The following is a 23,512-nucleotide window of genomic DNA, read 5'->3' on the forward strand; positions in this document are numbered from 1 at the left end:
ACTCATATTAATAGCACCAACTTGGGCAAGGCAACCCTGGTACACAACGCTGCTAGACCTATCAGTAGCACCACACATCAAACTGCCCAACAGACCGGATCTGTTAACACAACACAACCAACAGATCAGGCACCCCGATCCAGCATCGCTGAATCTAGCATTCTGATGGATACAACTACCTGTGGATTCCTCACCTCATGAATACTCCCATGGCGCTAGCATTCGACGGAAATCTTCTTACTAGTCTCTGCACGTCGACGAGGACGTCACTGTCTCGCACGCGACGCCGTCTGACGTCATACAGGCAATAAGAGGTCCTCGACGACGTGCAGACGTCAGTTCCCTTTTTTCCGTGCATTCGAAACGGTTATCTTCGAGGGAGCAACTGTTACTCTTGCGGTTACAGTGTATATCTTGCTGCGTACTCTTTCTCTGTGGAAATAATGTCGCAGAGAAAGTCTGGATTTAAGCCTTGTCGTGAGTGTGGAGGCAAGATGTCGGTGACGGATCCTCATTCCGATTGCCTTTGGTGTTTGAGCTCCGACCACGACGTCTCGACTTGTGATTCATGTCAGCACATGAATCCGAAGGCCCTTAAAGAACGCGAGGCGAAGCTGTTTATGGCCAAGTCAAAGGAGAAGCATCAAAAGAAAAAGTCTTCTCCAAGACATCGGCGTCATCGAGACTCCCGGCGTCGAAGAGAATCTCGGCGTCATTCAAGGGAGGCTCGTTCCAGGTCTCCAGATCGGCGCCGGAGGACATGGGAGGTCAGCCCCACGGTGACGCCGCATCCTTCGACGCCGTTGCTCTCTCCGGCGTCTCCAACTTCGCCTGGACAGGCGTCGGTGATTGAGGTATTGGAGCCTCAAGTGTTTTCTCCGGCGCAGACGCCGAGGCCGGCGTCGGGGTCGCCTCCGAGTCAGGCACCCCAGTATCCGGCTTTTCCCACCCCTGGAGCCGATAGTTCCGCATTCTTGAATGCGATGTATGCCATCTTCCAACAGATGGCTCCAGGGGGTGCTCCGGCTGGGCCTTTGGCCTTTTCTTTGGGTGATCCTGCGCCTCTTCGGCCGGCACCCTTTATGCCCTTTCTCCCGTTTGGGAACGTGGGCTCGGCGCCAGTGTCGGCGCCGGTGGCCGCTCCGGTGGCTTCGGAGGGATTGGCCCCAGGGATTTCCATCCCGTCGACGTCGAGATTTCGGCCTGTGACTCCGGTGGGTCCATCCGTTTCAACTGCTCTTCAGTCGGCGCCGAAGTTACCTGTGGCGCCGGATGCGGCGTCGGTGGCTTCGGAAGATCGGCGCCGATCTCTGACTTCGGCGGAGGTATTGTCGACTCCGCGGATTGAGCAACGACTGCATTCAAGGAGGCGTGCTCTCCGGGTACTAGAGGAGCAGGAGTACCAACGAGCCCTAGAGGAAGGAGAGCTAGAGGACTCGGGTGATGGGCTGCGTGGACTGGAGTCGGCCAGTGGGCTGGACACTTCCCCTGAGTGGGACCTTTCGTCCCCGGGGGAATATACCGAGGAAGCTGCTTCCTTTCATACAGTGGTACGGAAGGCAGCTAGTTTTTTGGACCTGCCTTTGCCGGTGGTGGAGGCGAAACAAAACCTTTTGACAGAGGTGTTGCATCCGGCCTCAGCCGCGGCGGAGCCTCTATTACCTTTTAATGACGCTCTGCTGGATCCGGTTTTAGAGGTGTGGAAGAAGCCGGCATCTTCCCCAGCAGTTCACAGAGCCGTGGCCAGGAGGTATCGGACGGCTCCAACTGATCCTGGTTTCCTATCTAGGCACCCTACGCCGGAGAGCTTGGTTGTGCAGGCCTCCTGTTCGTCCAAGTCAGCGCCTGGTTCTTTTCCGACGGTGCCGGGGGACAGAGATTCAAAAAAGCTGGAGGCGCAGTCGAAGAAGATTTTTTCGTCCTGCAGTCTGGCTTTAAAAGCCACCAATGCAACCTGTATCCTGGGGAGGTATATTCATGCTCTGATGGATGACATCTCCTCTTCGTTTACAGAGCTTCCCCAGGGTCTTTTGGATCTTGTCTCTGATGCCCAGGCTGCTGCGACCCAAATTATCCAGACGGGACTGGATACCACCGATTCGGTAGCCAGAGCAATGGGCACAACTGTGGTGGAAAGGAGACAGGCCTGGCTCCGTAACTCGGGCTTTTCGGCAGATGTACAGTCCACATTGTTGGATCTCCCGTTTGATGGGGACAAACTGTTTGGGGCTAAGGCTGATTCGGCCTTGGAACGGTTTAAGGAGAGCAGGGCCACGGCTAAGTCGCTGGGACTCCAAGCTCCTTCTTCCACGGCCTCTTCCAGATTCTTCAGGAGGTTTCGTGGATTTGGGCGTGGCTCTTCCTCCTCTTCCTTTCGGGGAAGATATCAGCAACCTGCCTCTTCCCATCCCTATAGATCTTTTAGGGGGAGGGGTAGGGTCCGCACCAGGGGAGCTTCTCAGCAGCACTCTGCCTCTTCCTCATCCTCTGGCGGGGTGCAGCAGGGGAAGCAGCCTTAGGCTTCCACCATTTCCCACTCACTCCTCTCCTGTAGGGGGAAGATTACAGCATTTTCTCACCAAATGGGAGACTGTTACGTCGGACACTTGGGTTCTCAGTGTTGTGGGAAAAGGCTACACCCTTCCCTTTCGGGAGTTTCCGCCCCTCATCCCGCCCCGCCCTTCGTATTGTTCACAAGAACACCTCCTGTTGCTAGAACAGGAGGTAGAAGTCCTCCTTTTAAAGGGCGCGGTGGAGTTGGTCCCGGAGCAGGAAAGGGGTCAAGGAGTTTACTCAAGGTATTTCCTGATTCCCAAGAAGGATGGTCGTTTGAGACCAATTCTGGACCGGAGGATCTTGAATTGGTTCCTCAAGCAGGAAAAGTTCAAGATGCTGACCCTAGCACAGGTGCTTTTGGCGTTGAACATGGAAGACTGGATGGTGTCTGTCGACTTGCAGGATGCTTACTTTCATATCCCGATACTCAAGTCACACAGGAAGTATCTCCGGTTTGTGGTGGGATCGCAACACTACCAGTTTGCGGTCCTTCCGTTTGGTCTTACTTCAGCACCTCGAGTCTTCACGAAGGTGATGTCGGTGGTTGCGGCAGAGCTCAGAAGGAAGGGAATAGCAGTATTCCCTTACTTGGACGATTGGTTAATCAAAGCCAAGTCCCCGGAGCTTGTGTTGCGTCATCTGCAGTCAACAACCCAGTTGTTGTTCGACCTGGGCTTTTCGGTGAACGAGCCCAAATCTCACCTAGAGCCCTCTCAGCGCCTCCTGTTCATAGGGGCAGTACTGGATACAACATTGGGTCGGGCCTTTCCTCCGCCTCAGCGGATTCAAGATATTCAGGATTTGGTTCCAATGTTTCGAAATGGAGCGGTAGTTCCAGTCCTCAAGGTCCTTCGTCTGCTCGGTCTTTTTGCCTCCTGCATTCTGTTGGTCACGCATGCTCGCTGGCACATGAGGGCTCTTCAGTGGTGCCTCCGAAGGCAGTGGTCTCAACACAGAGGGGATCTAGAGGGTACTGTCAAGATCTCCAGAGATGCTGCTGTGGATTTGAAGTGGTGGATTGCAAGCAACAATCTTTCACAAGGAAAGCCGTTCCAGCAGTCGCCACCAGTGGCCACAGTCATAACGGATGCTTCCACTCTAGGGTGGGGAGCTCATCTGGGGGATCTGGAGATCAAAGGTCTTTGGTCTCCAGAGGAACAGATTTTTCACATCAATCTGTTAGAGTTACGGGCTGTACGTCTGGCTCTCAAGGCCTTCCTCCCTTCCCTTCGTGGTCAGTCGGTACAGGTCCTAACGGACAATACTACCACGATGTGGTACATAAACAAGCAGGGAGGAGTGGGGTCGTACCTTCTCTGCAGAGAAGCTCTTCGACTATGGTCCTGGGCAAAGGACCATCGGATTTGCTTGATAGCAAACCATCTGGCCGGAGTTTTGAACGTGCGTGCGGACAGTCTCAGTCGCCACTTCTCGGCAGACCACGAGTGGCGTCTCCATCCAGATCAAGTCCGTTTAATCTTCCAGAAGTGGGGGTTTCCTCGGGTAGATCTGTTCGCCACTCGAGAGAACGCGCATTGTCCGTTGTTCTGCAGCCTTCAGTATCCGATGCAGGAAGCGTTGGGGGACGCGTTTCAAATGACCTGGTGCGGCCAGTTGCTTTACGCGTTTCCTCCCATACCCTTGATTCCTCGAGTATTGAGGAAGATTCGCCAAGACCGGGCTCTAGTAATCTTAATAGCTCCGGATTGGCCAAGGAGGGTGTGGTACTCCGACCTTCTCCAACTCTCAACGTGCCCGCCGCTCCGTCTCCCTTTCAGGGCAGACCTCCTCTCACAGTCGCAGGGGCAGGTTCTACACCCCAACCTCCAGAGTCTGCACCTACACGCCTGGAGATTGAACGGGGCAACCTGAGTTCCTTCTCTCTCCCGCCTGAGGTAGTGGATGTTATATTAGCGGCCAGGCGACACTCCACTAAATCTATCTACGCTAATAGGTGGTCTAAATTTGTTGCGTGGTGTGGAGAGAGGCAGATTGATCCCTTACATGCTCATCTATCGGACGTTTTGTCTTTTGCTCTATCTCTGGCGCAAAAAGGTTGTGCAGTGGCTACCAGTAAAGGTTATTTATCGGCCTTGTCAGCCTTCATATGTCTTCCAGACCAACCATCTTTATTTAAATCCCCTATTGTTATCAGATTCTTGAAAGGTCTTCTAAATCAATATCCTCCAAAGCCATTCGTTATGCCGCAATGGGATTTGTCCTTAGTCCTGACTTTCCTTATGGGGTCCCCTTTTGAACCTATGCATTCTTGCCCCTTGAGGTATTTGGTTTTAAAAACAGTCTTCCTGATAGCTATAACATCAGCAAGGAGAGTGAGTGAGTTGCAGGCCTTATCAGTAAAACCCCCTTATACAACTTTTTATGGGGATAAGGTGGTGTTGAGGACCAAGGCTGCTTTCCTCCCGAAGGTTGTTTCACCCTTCCATTTGGCTCAGGCAATTACTTTGTCCACGTTCTATCCTCCGCCTCATCCTTCCAAAGAGGAAGAAAGACTGCACCGTCTGGACCCAAAGAGAGCGTTGAGTTTCTTTATCGATAGAACAAGGGATTTCAGGCTGGAGGATCAGCTGTTTATTGGATACGTGGGCAAGAGGAGAGGAAAGGCAGTCCACAAGAGAACACTATCCAGGTGGGTTGTTCTTTGCATTAAAATATGTTACTCTTTGGCAAAGAAGGATCCTCCTGAGGGCATTAGAGCTCATTCCACCAGAGCTAAGTCGGCCACTTCGGCCTTAGCCAGAGGTGTTCCTGTGGTCGACATCTGCAAGGCCGCAACTTGGTCGTCCCTTCACACTTTTGCAAAAGATTACTGTTTAGATTCTGAGGTTAGAAGGGACGGCCATTTTGCACGGTCAGTGCTGCAGGATTTCTTGGTTTGACCATTTAGGCACCCACCGCCGGGCGTGGTACTGCTTTGGGACTCTATTCATGAGGTGAGGAATCCACAGGTAGTTGTATCCATCAGAAGAACGAGTTACTTACCTTCGGTAACGACTTTTCTGGTGGATACATTAGCTACCTGTGGATTCCTCACGGTCCCACCCGCCTCCCCGTTGCCTTTATGGTCTTGCCAAGTAATCCTTGAGTGCGCTCCTCTTGGTCTTTGAGGGTGCAATAGATGTATATATAATATATTTATATATATATATGTGTATATGTGTATATATCTTTATGTATATACTTGGTGTGTGTATATATTTTAAAAGAGATTTTTTTATATATATATATATATATATATATATATATATATGTACATAAAAAGATTTACAGTTATTCATACAATGTGGTGTATTTTACAATATAATGGATGTTGCCTTGCTCTTTCATTGCTTTGCCTGGTTGTTCTCATGCACGTAAAAAATGATTGGTACTGACGTCTGCACGTCGTCGAGGACCTCTTATTGCCTGTATGACGTCAGACGGCGTCGCGTGCGAGACAGTGACGTCCTCGTCGACGTGCAGAGACTAGTAAGAAGATTTCCGTCGAATGCTGGCGCCATGGGAGTATTCATGAGGTGAGGAATCCACAGGTAGCTAATGTATCCACCAGAAAAGTCGTTACCGAAGGTAAGTTACTCGTTCATCTGGCTCCTGAAATCCTAGAATTCGGACACTTACAACTTACACAAGAGTGTATGGAAGTCATAAAGCAAGCCAGAAGGCCATCCACCAGGCACTGCTATGCAAGTAAATGGAAGAGGTTTGTTTGCTACTGCCATATTAATCAAATCCAACTATTACACGCAACTCCAAAAGATGTAGTGGGTTACTTGCTTCACTTACAAAAATCTAACCTAGCTTTCTCTTCCATTAAAATACACCTTGCAGCAATATCTGCATACCTGCAGACTACCTATTCAACTTCCCTATATAGGATACCAGTCATTAAAGCATTCATGGAGGGTCTTAAAAGAATTATTCCACCAAGAACACCACCTGTTCCTTCATGGAACCTAAATGTTGTCCTAACTAGACTTATGGGTCCACCTTTTGAACCCATGCACTCCTGCGAAATACAGTTCCTAACCTGGAAGGTTGCATTCCTCATCGCCATTACTTCCCTAAGAAGAGTAAGCGAGATTCAGGCGTTTACAATACAAGAACCTTTTATACAACTACACAAGAATAAGGTCGTCCTAAGGACTAATCCTAAATTTTTACCAAAGGTTATTTCACCGTTCCATCTAAATCAAACAGTGGAACTTCCAGTGTTCTTCCCACAGCCAGATTCCGTAGCTGAGAGGGCACTACATACATTAGATGTCAAAAGAGCATTAATGTATAACATTGACAGAACTAAAAACATCAGAAAGACTAAACAACTATTTATTGCATTCCAAAAACCTCATGCAGGAAACCCAATATCAAAACAAGGTATAGCCAGATGGATAGTTAAATGCATCCAAATCTGCTACCTTAAAGCTAAACGACAGCTGCCCATTACACCAAGGGCACACTCAACCAGAAAGAAAGGTGCTACCATGGCCTTTCTAGGAAACATCCCAATGCAAGAAATATGTAAGGCAGCCACATGGTCTACGCCTCACACATTCACCAAGCACTACTGTGTAGACGTGTTATCCGCACAACAAGCCACAGTAGGGCAAGCCGTATTAAGAACATTGTTTCAGACTACTTCCACTCCTACAGGCTGAGCCACCGCTTTTGGGGAGATAACTGCTTACTAGTCTATGCAAAACATGCGTATCTACAGCGACAGATGCCATCGAACTGAAAATGTCACTTACCCAGTGTACATCTGTTCGTGGCATCAGTCGCTGTAGATTCGCATGTGCCCACCCGCCTCCCCGGGAGCCTATAGCAGTTCGGAAGTTACCTTCAACTATTTGTATATATATCATTTCAACCTTATATAGGTACATATTTAGTCACTCCATTGCATGGGCACTATTACTACAATACAACTCCTACCTCACCCTCTGCGGGGAAAAACAATCGAGGATAGAGTTGACGCCCATGCGCAATGGACACAAAAGGAGGAGTCACTCGGTCCCGTGACTCGAAAGACTTCTTCGAAGAAAAACAACTTGTAACACTCCGGCCCAACACCAGATGGCGAGCTATTGCAAAACATGCGAATCTACAGCGACTGATGCCACGAACAGATGTACACTGGGTAAGTGACATTTTCATTCTACTGCATGTTTGAGTTTTATTGTGCAATATGCAGCATCCTGTTGTAAAGTTCTGGCATATACAAGTTTAAGTGTGCCATTTAATGGAACTTTTTGAGGGACGTTTGGTGGCAGAGTTGGCTACATGCTATGCTTGCCTATATAATCTTTCTCATGACAGGCATAGATGTGGAGGCATGAAGTCTACAGGGCTGTAATGTTGTATGTGTTGCTGGTGGCAGTTTTGGGTTAGATGGAATTGCAAGAGATTGTCTATTTAAATCTCTCAGGATAAGTGTCTGGTTAGTCAGATATCTGTTTCCTTGGCCCAAGGTAGGCTGGAGGTACTGGCTCTAAGACTCTGAAAAGGTGTTCGGTCTGGGGCAGAGTCTGTTGTATGCTGGCTTCACCTCACAGTCCAAAAAAGCCAGGAGCATCCGTACATGGCATAAAGGCAAATACCATTGAAACAACAGTCATGCGAAGTCACTGTCTCTGGGCATTCAGTAGGACTCGGGCAGGGTTAATAACCTTATAACGCTGGTGGTACACAACTAATTACATAGTACTGCTCTGCATCTGGGAATTCAGTTTTAGATTAACGCCAGGCGCAGACCCTGCTGGTGTTTAAAGTAGGATGGCTCAGAGCCAGTAACATTATTGAAGGTTGATGGGATGAGATGGGAGGTCGGGTGTATATGAAGCCAATGTGGTTGGAGCTGCAGGGCTACATGGTTTGCAAGCTGACCTGCGGGTAAAACAAATGCCCCTAGACTCGTTAAGGCTGTGATACTGATTGTCCATTAAAGCCAGTGACATTTCAGATTACTGGTTCTATAGGCTGGAGAGCGTGGTTCCATGATCCCCAGATACTCAAAGGCAACAAGATTGCTGTGTGGATTTCAAGAAATCATAAAAGGGGTGACCCACCTCCACCACCCAAATCAGGTGTTCACCTCTGGGAAAAGACTCTGCCAGACTGTCAGCTTATGTTCTTGATACATTGTAGTCATGAGATGTGTTCACCTCCTCTTCTTGACTCCTGATGGGCGGTAGAAGATTAAAGATTGTGTTTCTTTGTAAACATGCTTGCTGGGTCTGAAATGTATAAATTAGAACGGTGTGCAAGACTTGGAGAAAGGATTCTAAATACTACCCATGCTGGGATACCACATAAGCTACAAGAAATTAGTCTTTAGTCAAAATCATACAATTCTAATGATACATGAGTCGCAAAAACATATCCTTTCGAAAGCAGTGACTGTGCAGAGCAAACAAACTAATGTCTTCAGGATATGAAGATGCCATTTGAACCTGTCATATATCCCCTCTTCGTGTATTTTCATACTTCCAATTCACAGAATGCACAGGAAAGCACTTAATTGGTTCTTCAATTATCATTAGTGCTTGGGAACAGGGGACTTGGCATGCAGACAGATTCTACCCTTAACTCGAAAGTTGTTGCCTAAGGGTTGCTTAAGGAAGAAGAAATCAATGGTGAGTCTCCATTCAAAAAGCCCCTACCACAAACGGTTGTCATGGATGCCTTGATGTCTGTTGAGCACTGATTCCTATGAGGACTGTTGCAAACAGATGTGCATGACAGATCCTGACCAGGTGATCCTGTGGTGTCTAGGGTCGGGCCACAACTCCCAAGATCTGAAGAGACTGCTTGTCAATGAACCCAAAAGCTATCAATCTACGTTAGACAAAACTTTGACACCAGCACATTACGCAATGCCAGGACTGCTCCAAGTTTAAAGCTTGTTCCTGGTTCCGCTCTTCTTCCCGAAGTTGTTGCAGCCACTCTCGAGGCTGGTCGTCTTCACACTTCAAATACTCGGGTAAGCATAATAAACATAAGTCGAAGCAGAGTTCTGCTCCTTTGTGCCATTTCCACTCCACTGACTCAGTGCAGGGTGGTGCCAGCAGTCCCATTCCCACTTCCTGAAGTCGGCCAACTTGGGAGTGGATTCTGTAGCTGGTTCCAGCACAACCTGAGGCCTGTGCCTTCAACTATGCCCTGCCAAATCGATTAGCTCAGCCATGCTCTGGCTGTTTGGTTCTTTACCGACTCCCTCTGGTGTGCCTTTGGGCCTGACCGAACCCAGAGGCCTCATACCAGGTTTACTGTTGGCAGGTTTGTTCTCAACCCAACTGGACCTTCGGTGCCACTTCCGCTATCATCTCCTGTACTGACAGCACCCTTACCCAATCTAGGCTCTAAAATGTTCATGTTGATGCCGACTTCGCTGCCCAAAGAGGTGGCTCCGATTTTCCTTTCTGCAAATTCGACCAATGTTGCGACCAAAGTTTCTGCTCTTCTACTTACCACCAGGCAGGCAACACACCTTACATTGTCTTGTTGCAGTGCTAGTTTTTTCTGGATTCACATGCTGTGCATTATTCTACCATCTATTGCTTGGGTCCAGAACGCAGACCTGTGCTGATGGCAGTTAATATGAGAATGTACACGATGGCAGTGGGCTAGACACCTCCCCAGAGTCTGCCCTTTTTTCCCCTCCTGGCCCAGCCATGGAAGAATATGTGTCCTGCGCTATGGTTAGGCATAGGGCGGCGGAGGTCCTGATCCAATGCTAGAGTAGAAAAACAACATCCTGACGTATGTGGCCACGTTCACAATTTTCTGTGGCTGGGACCCCACCGACTCCTTCAGATGGGCTTTATGCACCAGTATTGCCATTCGCTAACATGTGTAACTACGTTCATCTGAGTTCTCTGGAGATGTCCAGTCCTTCCTGATGGGTATGTGGGTTAATGGGACTCTCCTATTTAGATACAAGGCCAATTCTGTCCTAGAACGTTTTGACGAGAGTAGGTCCACCACTCACTCTCTGGGCTTTTCCAAACAGCCTTGCCAGTGGCACTTCCAACGTTCCTTTTGTGACTTTGGCCAAGGCATTTTTCATTGATAGCCTATCCCACCCCAATAGGGAACTCTGTGGTTTCGTGGGAGAGGTTGTGGTGGCCCCCGTGACCGATCTCAGCTTCCCACCCGTCCCCAGACCACTATAGTTGCCACAATACAGGCCTGTAAAGCCCCTTCAGTGTACCCTTACAGGGTCCCAGCCACCTGGGTGAGGCAAAACCACCAGTCCTATCAGGGCTGGCAAGCAATCACATTGAACATGTGGGTTCTCCAAATTGTTCAGAGGCTATGCCTTATCCTTCGTTTTTGTCCCTGCCTCACCTTCCACCGTCTACCTTGTGACTGACTGATAACCATCTCTCCATTTTGCGGCAGGAGGTGCAAGCTGTTTTGGTCAGAGGAGCTATTGAAAGTGTGCTAGAACCAGAAGTGGGACATAGTTGTTATTTCCTCTGCTTTCTGGCGCCCAAGAAGGATGGAAGTCTAACACATATTCTAAATCTGCACCCTCTCAATTTTTTCCTTGGCAAAGAAAAGCTGAAAATGCTCACCCTGGCCCAGGTTTTCTCTTTCTTCGACTGAAGACTAAATTGTGGAGTTGGACCTGCAAGATGCCTATTTCCATATCCCTATTCTTCTGCCTCATCGGTGCTACCTCTGGTTCATGATGGGAGAGGATCATTTTCAGTTCACTATGCTCCCTTTTGGTCTCACCAGCGACCCTTGAGGGTTCACAAAAGGGATAGCGGTGGTGGCAGCACATCTTAGGAGTTAAGGGGTGCCAGTCCTCCTCCTAACTCAATGACTAGCTGTTCAAGGAGGGCTGGCCCCAGGCAGTCATCAACCACATGCAGTTGACTGTGAACCTCCAGTCATCTTTGGAGTTCACTATCAATGTGCCAAATTCACACCTGACTCCTTCCCACATGCTCCCTTTCATCTGAGCCATTCTAGACATGGTTCAGTTTTGTGCTTTTCTCAGGGAAAGAGTCCAGGACAATCAGGCTGTGATCCTGATCTTTCAGCCTAGTTCTTGGATTTCAGTGAGATTGACTCTGATGCTTCTGGGGCTGATGTCCTCCTGCATCCTGATGGTCGAGCATGACAGGTGACCTATGCAGACTCTGCAGTGGGATCTTAAGTCCCAGTAGACCTAACATCCAGAGGACTTCTCAGACCACTTCCAGATCTCGGAGGATACTGGGAAATATCTACAGTGATGGCTACTGGATCGCGATTGGGTCAGCAGCACACCCCTCTCCCTTCCCAACCCAGAACTTAAAGTGGTGGCTGACGCATTGCTTTTAGGTTGGGACGACTGTTTGGGCGAGGTGGCGATCAGAGGCCTGTGGTCTCCATTGAAGTCCTGGCTCCATATCAGACTTCTGGAGCTGAGGACCATGTGTTTGGCATTGAAAGCCTCCCTGCCTTCTACAAAGGGGAGGCTGGACCAGGTGGCCATGGACCACACCTCTGCCATATTGTAGTGCAACTAATGGGACAGGGGAGGGCATGGACCCTGTACCTGGAGGCCTTGTGTTCCCAAACAGACTGGTTCTGTGTACTAGGGCATCCTTTCTACCAGACGTTGTGATGCCGTTCTACATCAGCCAGTTCATCACACTGTGCTCCAACTCACCCCTCTAAGGAGGTGGTGAGGCTCTATCGCTTGGGCTCTAAGAAAGCTCTCCGCTTCCACATCAGTCTTCTCACAGACCACTTAGTGAATGGTCAGCTCTGTGTGGAATTCGCTCCAGCGAATTAAGGAAAGGCTTTGAGGAAGCCTACCATTTCACTCTGGATCATGCTCTGCATTAAGATCTGTTATTTAGTGGCCATGAAACTGCCTCCAAAAGACTGTGTGCCCCTTCCAACAGGGCCAAAGTTGCTGTGTTAACATTCAACATCCCTGCCCTTGTTATCTGCCAGTCAGCTACATGGGTGTCCCTCCATATGTTCACAAAGCACTTGTTTGGACACCTAGGTCCGCCAGCAAGGCCACTTTGCCCGCTTTGTCCTGCACGACTTTCAGGTTTCAGTCCATCCACAGCCCACCTCCCTTAGGTGCTGCGCTAGTACCCATTCAGAAGGTGAGTAATCTGCATCTAGAATCTCTATCAGGAGATCAAGTTACTTACTTTTGGTAATGCTCTTTCTAGTACAGACTGTTCGATGGCATGTGTAGCTGCAGATACACATGCTGTGCACATCCCGCCATCTGGTGTTGGGCTCGGAGTGTTACAAGTTGTTTTTCTTCGAAGAAGTCTTTTCGAGTCACGAGACCGAAGGACTCCTCCCATTTCGACTCCATTGCGCATGGGCGTCGACTCCATCTTAGATTGTTTTTTTTCCGCCATCGGGTTCGGACGTGTTCCTTTTCGCTCCGTGTTTCAGGTCGGAAAGTTAGTTAGAATCTCGGAAAAATCGTCGTATTGTTTGCGTTCGGTATCTGGTTAGTTACAACAGATCGACACCGAATTAAGAAGAGCTCCGGTGGCCCTTCGGGGTTTTCTTCCATCCCCGTCGGGGCCTGGTCGGCCCGGCCACGTGTCTCTTCAAGGCTGATGGAACGGACCCCATTCCGCTTCTGTCCAGAATGCCATAACAAGTATCCATATACAGATTAACATCTGGTCTGTAACTTGTGTTTGTCACCAGAACACAAGGAGGATACTTGTGAGGCCTGTCGAGCGTTTCGGTCCAGGAAGACACTCAGGGACCGAAGAGCAAGAAGACTGCAAATGGCGTTGGCGCCGACAGGACAAGAGCGTTTCGAGGAGGAGGAAGAAACATTCTCCACCCAGGAGTCGGACTCTGAGGAGATCGATCCCGAGGAAACGCCGAAAACCGTGAGTAAGACGTCGAAAACAAGAACTCACGAGAAAAGCGCTAAAGCCCAGGGGACGCCACCGCCAACAGGCCATGGCTTAACCCGAAAAGTAGGTGACCGTTCATCGGCACCGAACAAGGGTGAGCTGGTGTCGAAGTCATCCGACTCCGGTCGAGATACCGGCACACAGCAATCTCGGGCCCGAGATAGTGGCTCAGAGAAGATTCGGCACCGAGACAGTGGCACCGAAACGGGTCGGCACCGAGAGAGCACGACGCCGAAAGTAAAAAAGATTTCGTCAGAGCTGAAAAAAAGCAGCGGAAAAGGTTTCGGTACCGAAATATCCGGCCTCGGAACCGAAAACAAGTTCCTACACTGAGGAACAAGGACTGTCCACACAAATGAAGACACATAGATTTGGACAGGAATTACAGGCAATAGAGCCAGATCACACACAAAGACGGCTCTTTATTCAAAAAGATACAGGGAAGATCAGCACTCTTCCTCCAGTCAAAATGAAACGCAAACTTGCCTTCCAAGACAAAGACAAACAGCCACACGCAAAGGTGGCTAAACAAGTAACACCACCACCATCCCCACATCACTCTCCGCAACCATCACCGGTAGCCACTCCACCAATGATGCAATCCCCAACTCATACAGGAATGAGTCAAGATGACCCTGACGCATGGGACCTTTATGACCCACCAGTGTCAGATAATAGTCCAGAATGCTATCCAGCTAAACCATCGCCACCAGAGGATAGTACAGGCTACGCACAGGTGGTGTCAAGAGCAGCTGCATTTCATAATGTCAGCCTTCATTCAGAGCCCATTGAAGACGACGTTCTTTTTAATACACGGTCGTCCACACACAGCCAATATCAGAGTCTTCCTATGCTACCCGGAATGCTAAAACACTCCAAACAAGTGTTTGAGGAGCCTGTTAAAGGGAGAGCCATTACTCCAAGAGTAGATAAAAAATATAAACCGCCACCAACAGACCCAGTGTACATTACACAACACCAGACTCTGTTGTAGTGGGAGCAGCGCGCAAAAGAGCCAACTCTCATACTTCAGGAGATGCACCACCTCCAGATAAAGAAAGTCGAAAATTCGATGCTGCATGCAAAAGGGTGGCGGCACAGGCAGCAAACCAGTGGCGTATTGCAAATTCGCAAGCTTTGCTAGCCAGATATGATAGGGCCCATTGGGATGAGATGCAACACCTTATTGAACATTTACCCAAGGAGTTCCAAAAAAGAGCGCAGCAAGTAGTAGAAGAAGGACAGGTTATCTCAAATAATCAGATACGGTCAGCAATGGATGCTGCAGACACAGCTGCTAGAACTGTCAACACAGCTGTAACAATAAGGAGACATGCATGGCTGCGTACATCAGGATTTAAACCAGAGATACAGCAAGCTGTGCTGAATATGCCATTCAACGGACAGCAGTTGTTTGGGCCAGAGGTGGACACTGCGATCGAAAAACTTAAAAAAGACTCTGACACGGCCAAAGCCATGGGCGCACTCTACTCCCCAAAGAGCAGAGGCACATTTCGAAAGACACAATTTCGAGGGGGGTTTTGAGGGCAAACCACAGAAGCCACAACCTCACAAACAAAGCCCACTTACCAGAGCCAGTATCAGCGGGGAGGTTTTCGGGGACAATATAGAGGGGGACAATTTCAAAGGAACAGAGGAAAGTTCCAAAGTCCCAAAACTCCTCCAAACAAGCAGTGACTTCAAGGTCACAAATCCCCAACACATAACACCTGTGGTGGGGGGGGGGGGGGGCTAACCAAGTTTTACAAACATTGGGAGGAAATAACAACAGACACTTGGGTCTTAGCAATTATCCAGCATGGTTATTGCATAGAATTTATCAAATTCCCTCCAAACATCCCACCGAAAACACACAATATGTCAAAACAACATATAGATCTTCTAGGACTAGAAGTTCAGGCATTGCTACAAAAAGAAGCAATAAAGTTAGTACCAAAACAACAAATAAACACAGGAGTTTACTCCCTGTACTTTCTAATACCCAAAAAAGACAAGAATCTGAGACCTATACTAGATCTCAGAACATTAAATACCTACATCAAATCAGATCACTTTCACATGGTTACATTACAAGACGTAATCCCACTGCTCAAACAACAAGACTACATGACAACACTAGACCTAAAGGATGCATATTTCCATATACCAATACATCCTTCACACAGAAAGTACCTAAGGTTTGTATTCCAAGGGATACATTACCAATTCAAAGTGTTGCCATTCGGAATAACAACTGCACCAAGAGTTTTTACAAAATGCCTAGCAGTAGTAGCTGCACATATCCGAAGGCAGCAAATACATGTGTTCCCGTACCTAGATGATTGGTTAGTCAAAACCAACACGCTGAGACGGTGTTCACAACATACAAAATATGTCATAGAAATCCTCCACAAACTAGGTTTCTCAATCAATTACACAAAGTCACACCTTCTGCTGTGTCAAACACAGCAATACTTAGGAGCAACAATCAACACAGCAAAAGGGATTGCCACTCCAAGTCCACAAAGAGTTCACACCTTTCACAATGTGATACAGACCATGTATCCAAATCAAAAGATACAAGTCAAACTGGTGATGAAACTACTAGGCATGATGTCTTCATGCATAGCCATTGTACCAAACGCAAGGGTGCACATGCAGCCCTTACAACAGTGCCTAGCATCACAATGGTCACAAGCACAGGGTCAGCTTCTAGATCTGGTGTTGATAGACCGCCAAACATACATCTCGCTTCAATGGTGGAACAGTATAAATTTAAACCAAGGGCGGCCTTTCCAAGACCCAGTGCCAGAATACAGTACGTGATAACAACAGATGCTTCCATGATAGGGTAGGGAGCACACCTCAATCAACACAGCATCCAAGGACAATGGGACATACAGCAAAAACAGTTTCACATAAATCACTTAGAACTGTTAGCGGTATTTCTAGCGCTCAAAGCATTTCAACCCATAATAAGACACAAACACATTCTTGTCAAAACAGACAACATGACAACAATGTATTACCTAAACAAACAGGGAGGCACACACTCAACACAGTTGTGTCTCCTAACACAGAAAATATGGCATTGGGCGATTCACAACCACATTCGCCTAATAGCACAATTTATTCCAGGAATTCAGAACCAGTTAGCAGACAATCTCTCTCGGGATCACCAACAGATCCACGAATGGGAGATTCACCCCCAAATACTAAACACTTACTTCCAAATGTGGGGAATACCACAAATAGATCTATTTGCAACAAAAGAAAACTCAAAATGCCAAAACTTTGCATCCAGGTACCCACAACATCAGTCTCAGGGCAATGCACTATGGATGAACTGGTCAGGGATATTTGCGTACGCTTTTCCCCCTCTCCCACTTCTTCCATATCTAGTAAACAAGTTGGGTCAAAACAAACTCAAACTCATACTAATAGCACCAACATGGGCAAGGCAACCTTGGTACACAACACTACTAGACCTTTCAGTAGTACCTCATGTCAAACTGCCAAACAGGCCAGATCTGTTAACACAACACAAACAACAGATCAGACATCCAAATCCAGCATCGTTGAATCTAGCAATTTGGCTCCTGAAATCCTAGAATTCGGGCACTTAGACCTCACACAGGAATGTATGGAGGTCATAAAACAAGCTAGAAAACCTACCACTAGACACTGCTATGCAAATAAGTGGAAAAGATTTGTTTATTACTGCCATAATAATCAAATTCAACCTTTACACGCATCTGCAAAAGAAATAGTAGGATACTTACTACATTTGCAAAAATCTAACCTAGCTTTCTCTTCCATTAAAATACATCTTACCGCAATTTCTGATTACCTACAAATTACGCACTCAATTTCATTGTTTAGGATACCAGTCATAAAGGCGTTTATGGAAGGCCTAAAGAGAATTATACCACCAAGAACACCACCAGTTCCTTCATGGAACCTCAACATTGTCCTAACACGACTCATGGGTCCATCTTTTGAGCCCATGCACTCTTGTGAAATGCAATACTTAACGTGGAAGGTTGCATTTTTAATTGCCATCACATCTCTAAGAAGAGTGAGTGAAATTCAAGCATTTACCATTCAAGAACCATTTATTCAAATACACAAAAATAAAGTTGTTCTACGGACCAATCCTAAATTTTTACCAAAAGTAATCTCACCGTCCCACTTGAATCAAACGGTAGAATTACCAGTGTTCTTCCCACAGCCAGATTCTGTAGCTGAAAGAGCACTACATACATTAGACATCAAAAGAGCACTAATGTACTACATTGACAGAACAAAACTAATTTGAAAGACAAAACAATTATTTATCGCCTTTCAAAAACCTCATACAGGAAATCCAATTTCAAAACAAGGCATTGCTAGATGGATAGTTAAGTGCATTCAAACCTGCTATCTTAAAGCTAAAAGAGAACTGCCTATTACACCAAAGGCACACTCAACCAGAAAGAAAGGTGCTACCATGGCCTTTCTAGGAAATATTCCAATGAACGAAATATGTAAGGCAGCAACATGGTCTACGCCTCATACATTTACCAAGCACTACTGTGTAGATGTGCTAACTGCACAACCAGCAACAGTAGGTCAAGCTGTATTAAGAACATTATTTCAAACTACTTCAACTCCTACAGGCTGAACCACCGCTTTTGGGGAGATAACTGCTTACTAGTCTATGCACAGTATGTGTATCTGCAGCTACACATGCCATTGAACGGAAAATGTCACTTACCCAGTGTACATCTGTTCGTGGCATTAGTCGCTGCAGATTTACATGCGCCCACCCGCCTCCCCGGGAGCCTGTAGCCGTTTAGAAGTAGATCTTAAACATTTGTAAATATATTACTTAAAACCTTATTATGTACATACGCATTCACTCCATTGCATGGGCACTATTACTAGCATACACAACTCCTACCTGACCCTCTGCGGGCAAAAGAATCTAAGATGGAGTTGACGCCCATGCGCAATGGAGTCGAAATGGGAGGAGTCCCTCGGTCTCGTGACTCGAAAAGACTTCTTCGAAGAAAAACAACTTGTAACACTCCGAGCCCAACACCAGATGGCGGGATGTGCACAGCATGTGAATCTGCAGCGACTAATGCCACGAACAGATGTACACTGGGTAAGTGACATTTTCCCTATTAAGCCACAGATTCCCCTCTCACCCTTCCTCTCTATCCTTAAGTAAGATCCCACTTTAGCAATATTCATACTGATTTAGCAGTTTGCTGTTGTGGTTCCACGTCTGGAGGCATGGACAGTCTTAAAACCACCTGGGGCCAGCGTGCAGGAGTGGTGCCCATATAGATCCCCTCCCCCCTGCCTTTCAGGATCGGAAACTGAAAGCACTACCACCAAATCTTAAATGCTAAAGAGATCCCCTTTGCCTTACCTTACTAAAACTGAAGGTGCATAAATCAAAACCATTCATTTGTCTGCACCTCTTCTACATTCTCCAAATAATGAATACCAAGCTTTATAGTGTTTCATAGTACTGCTTTTGATCAAATATGTCCACAGTTCCTTCCAGATGAACATTCATGCCAAAGAGGCAAAGCAGCCACAGCTTTGCCTTATTTTCCTCTATTTGCTGAGCTGCAATCTATTCTTAAACCCACATCTTAAAACCTCTTATCCCCTTACATAGTTTACTCCTTTCTAGAAGAGTGAAATGAGCTTGAGTATCGAATCTAATGACGGTGAATACAAACTTGGATGCAATTCTGGATTTCAGTTTTGTGCCTCTTCTTTGCATTCTGAAATAACCTATGTTCCTCCCTGTTAAACGAAGATTATATTTGAAATTTGATTTAATTACCTGGGCATTCCAATTGAACAGGCAACTAATACTGTTGTGCTTTCTAGGACACTGGAACACTTAACTCCATTAAAGGAGCAGGGTTAACATTTTACTTAAGACTTGATACTTGTGTCAAGGATTTCCTGCTTTGTTTTTGTTTTAGTTTTGTTTTTAATTTTTGAAAGGAATGCTAATGAGGAAGTAGGGTGAAAGGTGACTACCTCCCATAGGAAGTTGCATACCTTTTTTAATGCAATGTAGTTCCTCAGGAAGGTTGTGAGAAATGATTAAGACCCCATCCTGTTAAAAACTTTGTGGAATTATTTGCAAAATCAAATATATTGATGTCCTGTATATTATTGCTTCTAGTGTTAATTGCATTTCCAGCACCTATTTTTGTAATGGTGCAGCATAATGGTCTTTTATGAGACGTTTGACAGCCATGGGAAAACATTTATAAAAGGAGGGCAGAGTTACCATAATGCTTGCAGTACTCAAAAGATTTGATCATATTTTGTAATTTTGATTTAATATCTTGCCTATAGTTCATCCCACTGAAATGTTTTAAAACAAAAAGCCATGTGTTGCTTTTAATTATTCCTTTTCCTTTTCATTTCTGAAAAAATTCTATAGGTAAAATTAAAATATAAATACAAAGTGAGAATTTTTGTTGAGGAAAGTCTGTCCTTTGGAGTCCTTGGAGAACACGGGCGAGGAGTGACTGAACATTTTGGGATAAATGCAAGTATTTTGCCTCATTCAATCTTTGTTTCTGTGACACTCATGCGATATTGGTTAAAAATAAACCTAGTTTGTTTTGGTTAGTTCTTTTCTTCCTGTTTTACTATATTCTTTGTGTTTATTGAAAAGTGACATATCACAACTGTTATTTTCTAAAAATAATGAAAGGTCTTTAAACGATTACTTCATTAAAATGTGCTTCATTGGATAGGAGAATTGAACTTGGTGCATCCTTCTCTTACAAACAGAAGGCTCAGTGGTGTGTTTTGCCCAACCTTATTTTTAGCAGATGAGAGCACTGCTGTATCCTCATTTTAGGGAACTTTGACAGAATTTAAAAAAGGTAGGGTTCTTGTAGTTGACTCAGTGTGCATTCTATATGACACCACGCAAACGTATTTTACATCTTTTGAAAATATTCCCAGATAAAATGCTTTTCTTAGAATTTTTCTGTAATCATTTTAAACTTGTTGAAATGCATAGTACAATGCATGTAGATCCTACAATTATGATGGCTTTACCAAAAGACGAGAGGAGTAAAGGTTTACTGAACAGACAATTATAGGGTCATCATCTAAAAGTATTGTGGCATATCGGAACGTTTCTAGATAAAGGAGAAATAGGTCTGGAAGGGAGGACAATCCTGCTAACAAGAAATAACTTAATGTCCTCTCTGCCCCCACGAAGAGGACCAGAGCAATGTTGCGGGCAAATACCTGTAGGTGAAGGGTGTGACATGTCTTAATCTCTGTGATCTAGAGCAGGTATTATGATAAATAAAGATGGGAGTGAATGATTGAGTGGCATGGAAGAGAGGGAGAGGAGGTGAAATCGTACTCCTAGATGCACTTTTTTGTAAACAGAATGGTTTTCTGCACAGCATTCAAGTAAAGGAGTCGATATACTGTGAAACATCAGTGCTTGGTCATTCTGCTTATATGAGAGTTTTTCATGTGTTGCAAGTCTCAAGAGTTCTGTTGTCCATTTATTAGTTGTGAGTAGAAAGGGCATGGGCTAATGTCTACGAATACAAACTTTGACTGTGGAAAGGGCTGTTGCTATTCATTAACACCGGGGTGAAGAGGAGCCTTCCACGCTAGTCATATCATTTTATAAGGCTAAATGAACTGAATGTGTGAAGAGGCTGTTACTATTGAGCTGGAGACCAGTACTAGTTGTGTAGGATTTAAAAGTAGAGCTATTTCACTCTGGCTTCCCGTAGATCTTTGTTGTAGAGAAGGGAAGCCCAATTCTCTTCTGTCTGTTCTTGTCCTAACAGATGGGAACAATGTAAGCGTGTGTACCTCATAATGTCTGTTTGATATGTTAATGAGTCAGCAGCATTTAGCATAGTCCTGAACTTAGCAGTGCCATATCTGTTGATAAATGAGGAGATGAGAAACTGGGTAAAAGTGATGAGCTGACCCAACTACTTGTCTAAACCACAGCATAAGCTGTGGATATTGAGGATATCAGGAGTCCATATTCATACTGTAGATTATCAAAAGACTTGAGAGCAGTCTATAAAAAGATCATTTAGCATCTGTATGCCCCATGAGACAAAACTTACCACTTAAACGTACAGCCACCATTCAAATGTTTATGGTATCTCATCCAAACCTCTAATGAGGCTTTGATGATAGGTTGAGCTAAGATGGGGTTGTCATGGGCCAGAAAGGCCAATTAGTCTGGGTGCATTGCCTTCAGTGCACTCTTTCAATGATCACCCAAAATTAGGAATGAATAGTCAATGACAGCCTTGCTAGCCGAGGTAATTCACAAACTAAGTGATACAAAGACTTATCTAGAAGCCTGCGCACCCCTCCCCTCCTGTTGTGACTGCATATAATTTAGATGATTTGAGCCTCGATCACTTGCATGTCCAAACCAGATTCTGATTGCTTTGTCTGTAGTTGAAAATATCAAGAGGTTGACGGTAACGGGGAACATTCCCATTGAAATTGTATCTGGGTTCCACTACCATCTTCACAATTTGAACCCAGGCCTGCAGTGATAATTGTAGGCAGACCAGTTCAGGAAATGATTATTAGTATTGACCATGAAAGTCTAGAGATGCCCCAGTTCAATTTGGTTAGAGTTTCTGTTAAGGAGTAAACATTTTTGTTTTTATAAAAATAAAAACAATCTTTTGAAACCAGTCTTAGATATGCTTAAGCTGGGCCCACATTTCTAATATTTTTATCTCCTCTCTTTTTAATAAGTTAGTGGTGGTAACCCTTTGTAAACGATATACATTAAATATTATTACTAGAATTTAAATAGCATTGACCATGAGGTGCAGTTTGCTTTTGCACCTAATGCTGTCAGCACCTATATTTGATTTAAAAATGACATCATGGTGGAGTGCTATAGTGAGGAGTGTCTGATATGTGTAAGGAACCCACTTTGGGCATTTCCCTTGAAAAAGAGAAAGCATAAACAGCTCTTACATTTCTGCTTTGCCCATAACTCTGTTGATATATTGTTTTAACTTCTGTGTTATCATTCCTCTTTTTGATTTATTCTTTGAGTAATTGTGTTAGAAACGGGTTGGGGATTTTAGACACTTGGGAATTGTGTTTCGTAATTTTGCATCAATTTGTATTCTCTACTCAGTAGTTTAATTCCATTCTGAAATGATTAGGTGCATTTTCTCAGGGAAAAAAAAATGTAAGCTGTGCATTCTTATATGGGTATTTAATAACAACCTTTAGACTCCTGGAGGACCTTCCAATAAAGAAGCAGTTTCGTAAACTTAGGAAAATTAATAGCTTAATGGGCGTCAAAAAACGTAAACGTGATGCGTACGTGTCTTTTCCATAGACCGCTGCAAGCTTTAATGCATAGTTCCAATGCTTGATCCCCCTTTAGAATGTTCTAGTGAGGTTTGACATGTAGATTCTTGAAAGTGGAGCACTTTGCCACCACATATTTGAGTTTTCACAACCGGTTTACCGTTAATGAAACATCAAACTGTCCCATTTAAAGTGTAATTTCTGATAAAGACATCTAACCACAGATTCCTCAACTTTTCAGGACTTCACCCAGGGATCTGTAAAATTGTCAGGTGAAATCCTATGTCGGCTGGTGGTGCAGACGGCATTCTACACCAGATGTGATGTGACAAGACCTATATAGGCACCACCCATGCATATTAACACCAGTTCCTTTCTTTCTGCACTAACAGATGCTGATCTGGAGCTACCCCTTGTCTCATCGAGTTTCTAAAGTGTTCTATTCTTCAGGAGTTTAAACCCTGTGGGAAATATCGCGAACAAATGTCTGTGACTGACCCACGTGTTTTGCCTGTGGTGCCTAGAGTTGTATCATGACTCCAAGTCCTGCAGTGATTGCGCCTTAATGCAAGGTCATTCGAGCTTGCGAAGCTAGGCTTTTTGTGGTAAAGCACTGCAAGACGCCCATGCTGGGATCAGTCTAGGTCTAAAAATGGGTCACAATCCTGTTC

General features: G+C 45.7%; 1 protein-coding gene across 1 annotated transcript in view; it reads left to right on the forward strand.

Moving 5' to 3' along the window:
• The window catches only part of SPTLC1 (serine palmitoyltransferase long chain base subunit 1), a 324,879-nt gene that overhangs the window by 161,317 nt on the left and 140,050 nt on the right, over window positions 1–23,512 (forward strand). The window contains exon 9 of the mRNA XM_069227382.1: window positions 19,939–20,046. Coding sequence (XP_069083483.1) covers window positions 19,939–20,046 — 108 coding nt within the window. The remainder of the gene's footprint in view (window positions 1–19,938; window positions 20,047–23,512) is intronic.

This window comes from Pleurodeles waltl, chromosome 1_1 (genome assembly GCF_031143425.1).
Source record: "Pleurodeles waltl isolate 20211129_DDA chromosome 1_1, aPleWal1.hap1.20221129, whole genome shotgun sequence".
Taxonomy (NCBI): Eukaryota; Metazoa; Chordata; class Amphibia; order Caudata; family Salamandridae; genus Pleurodeles; species Pleurodeles waltl.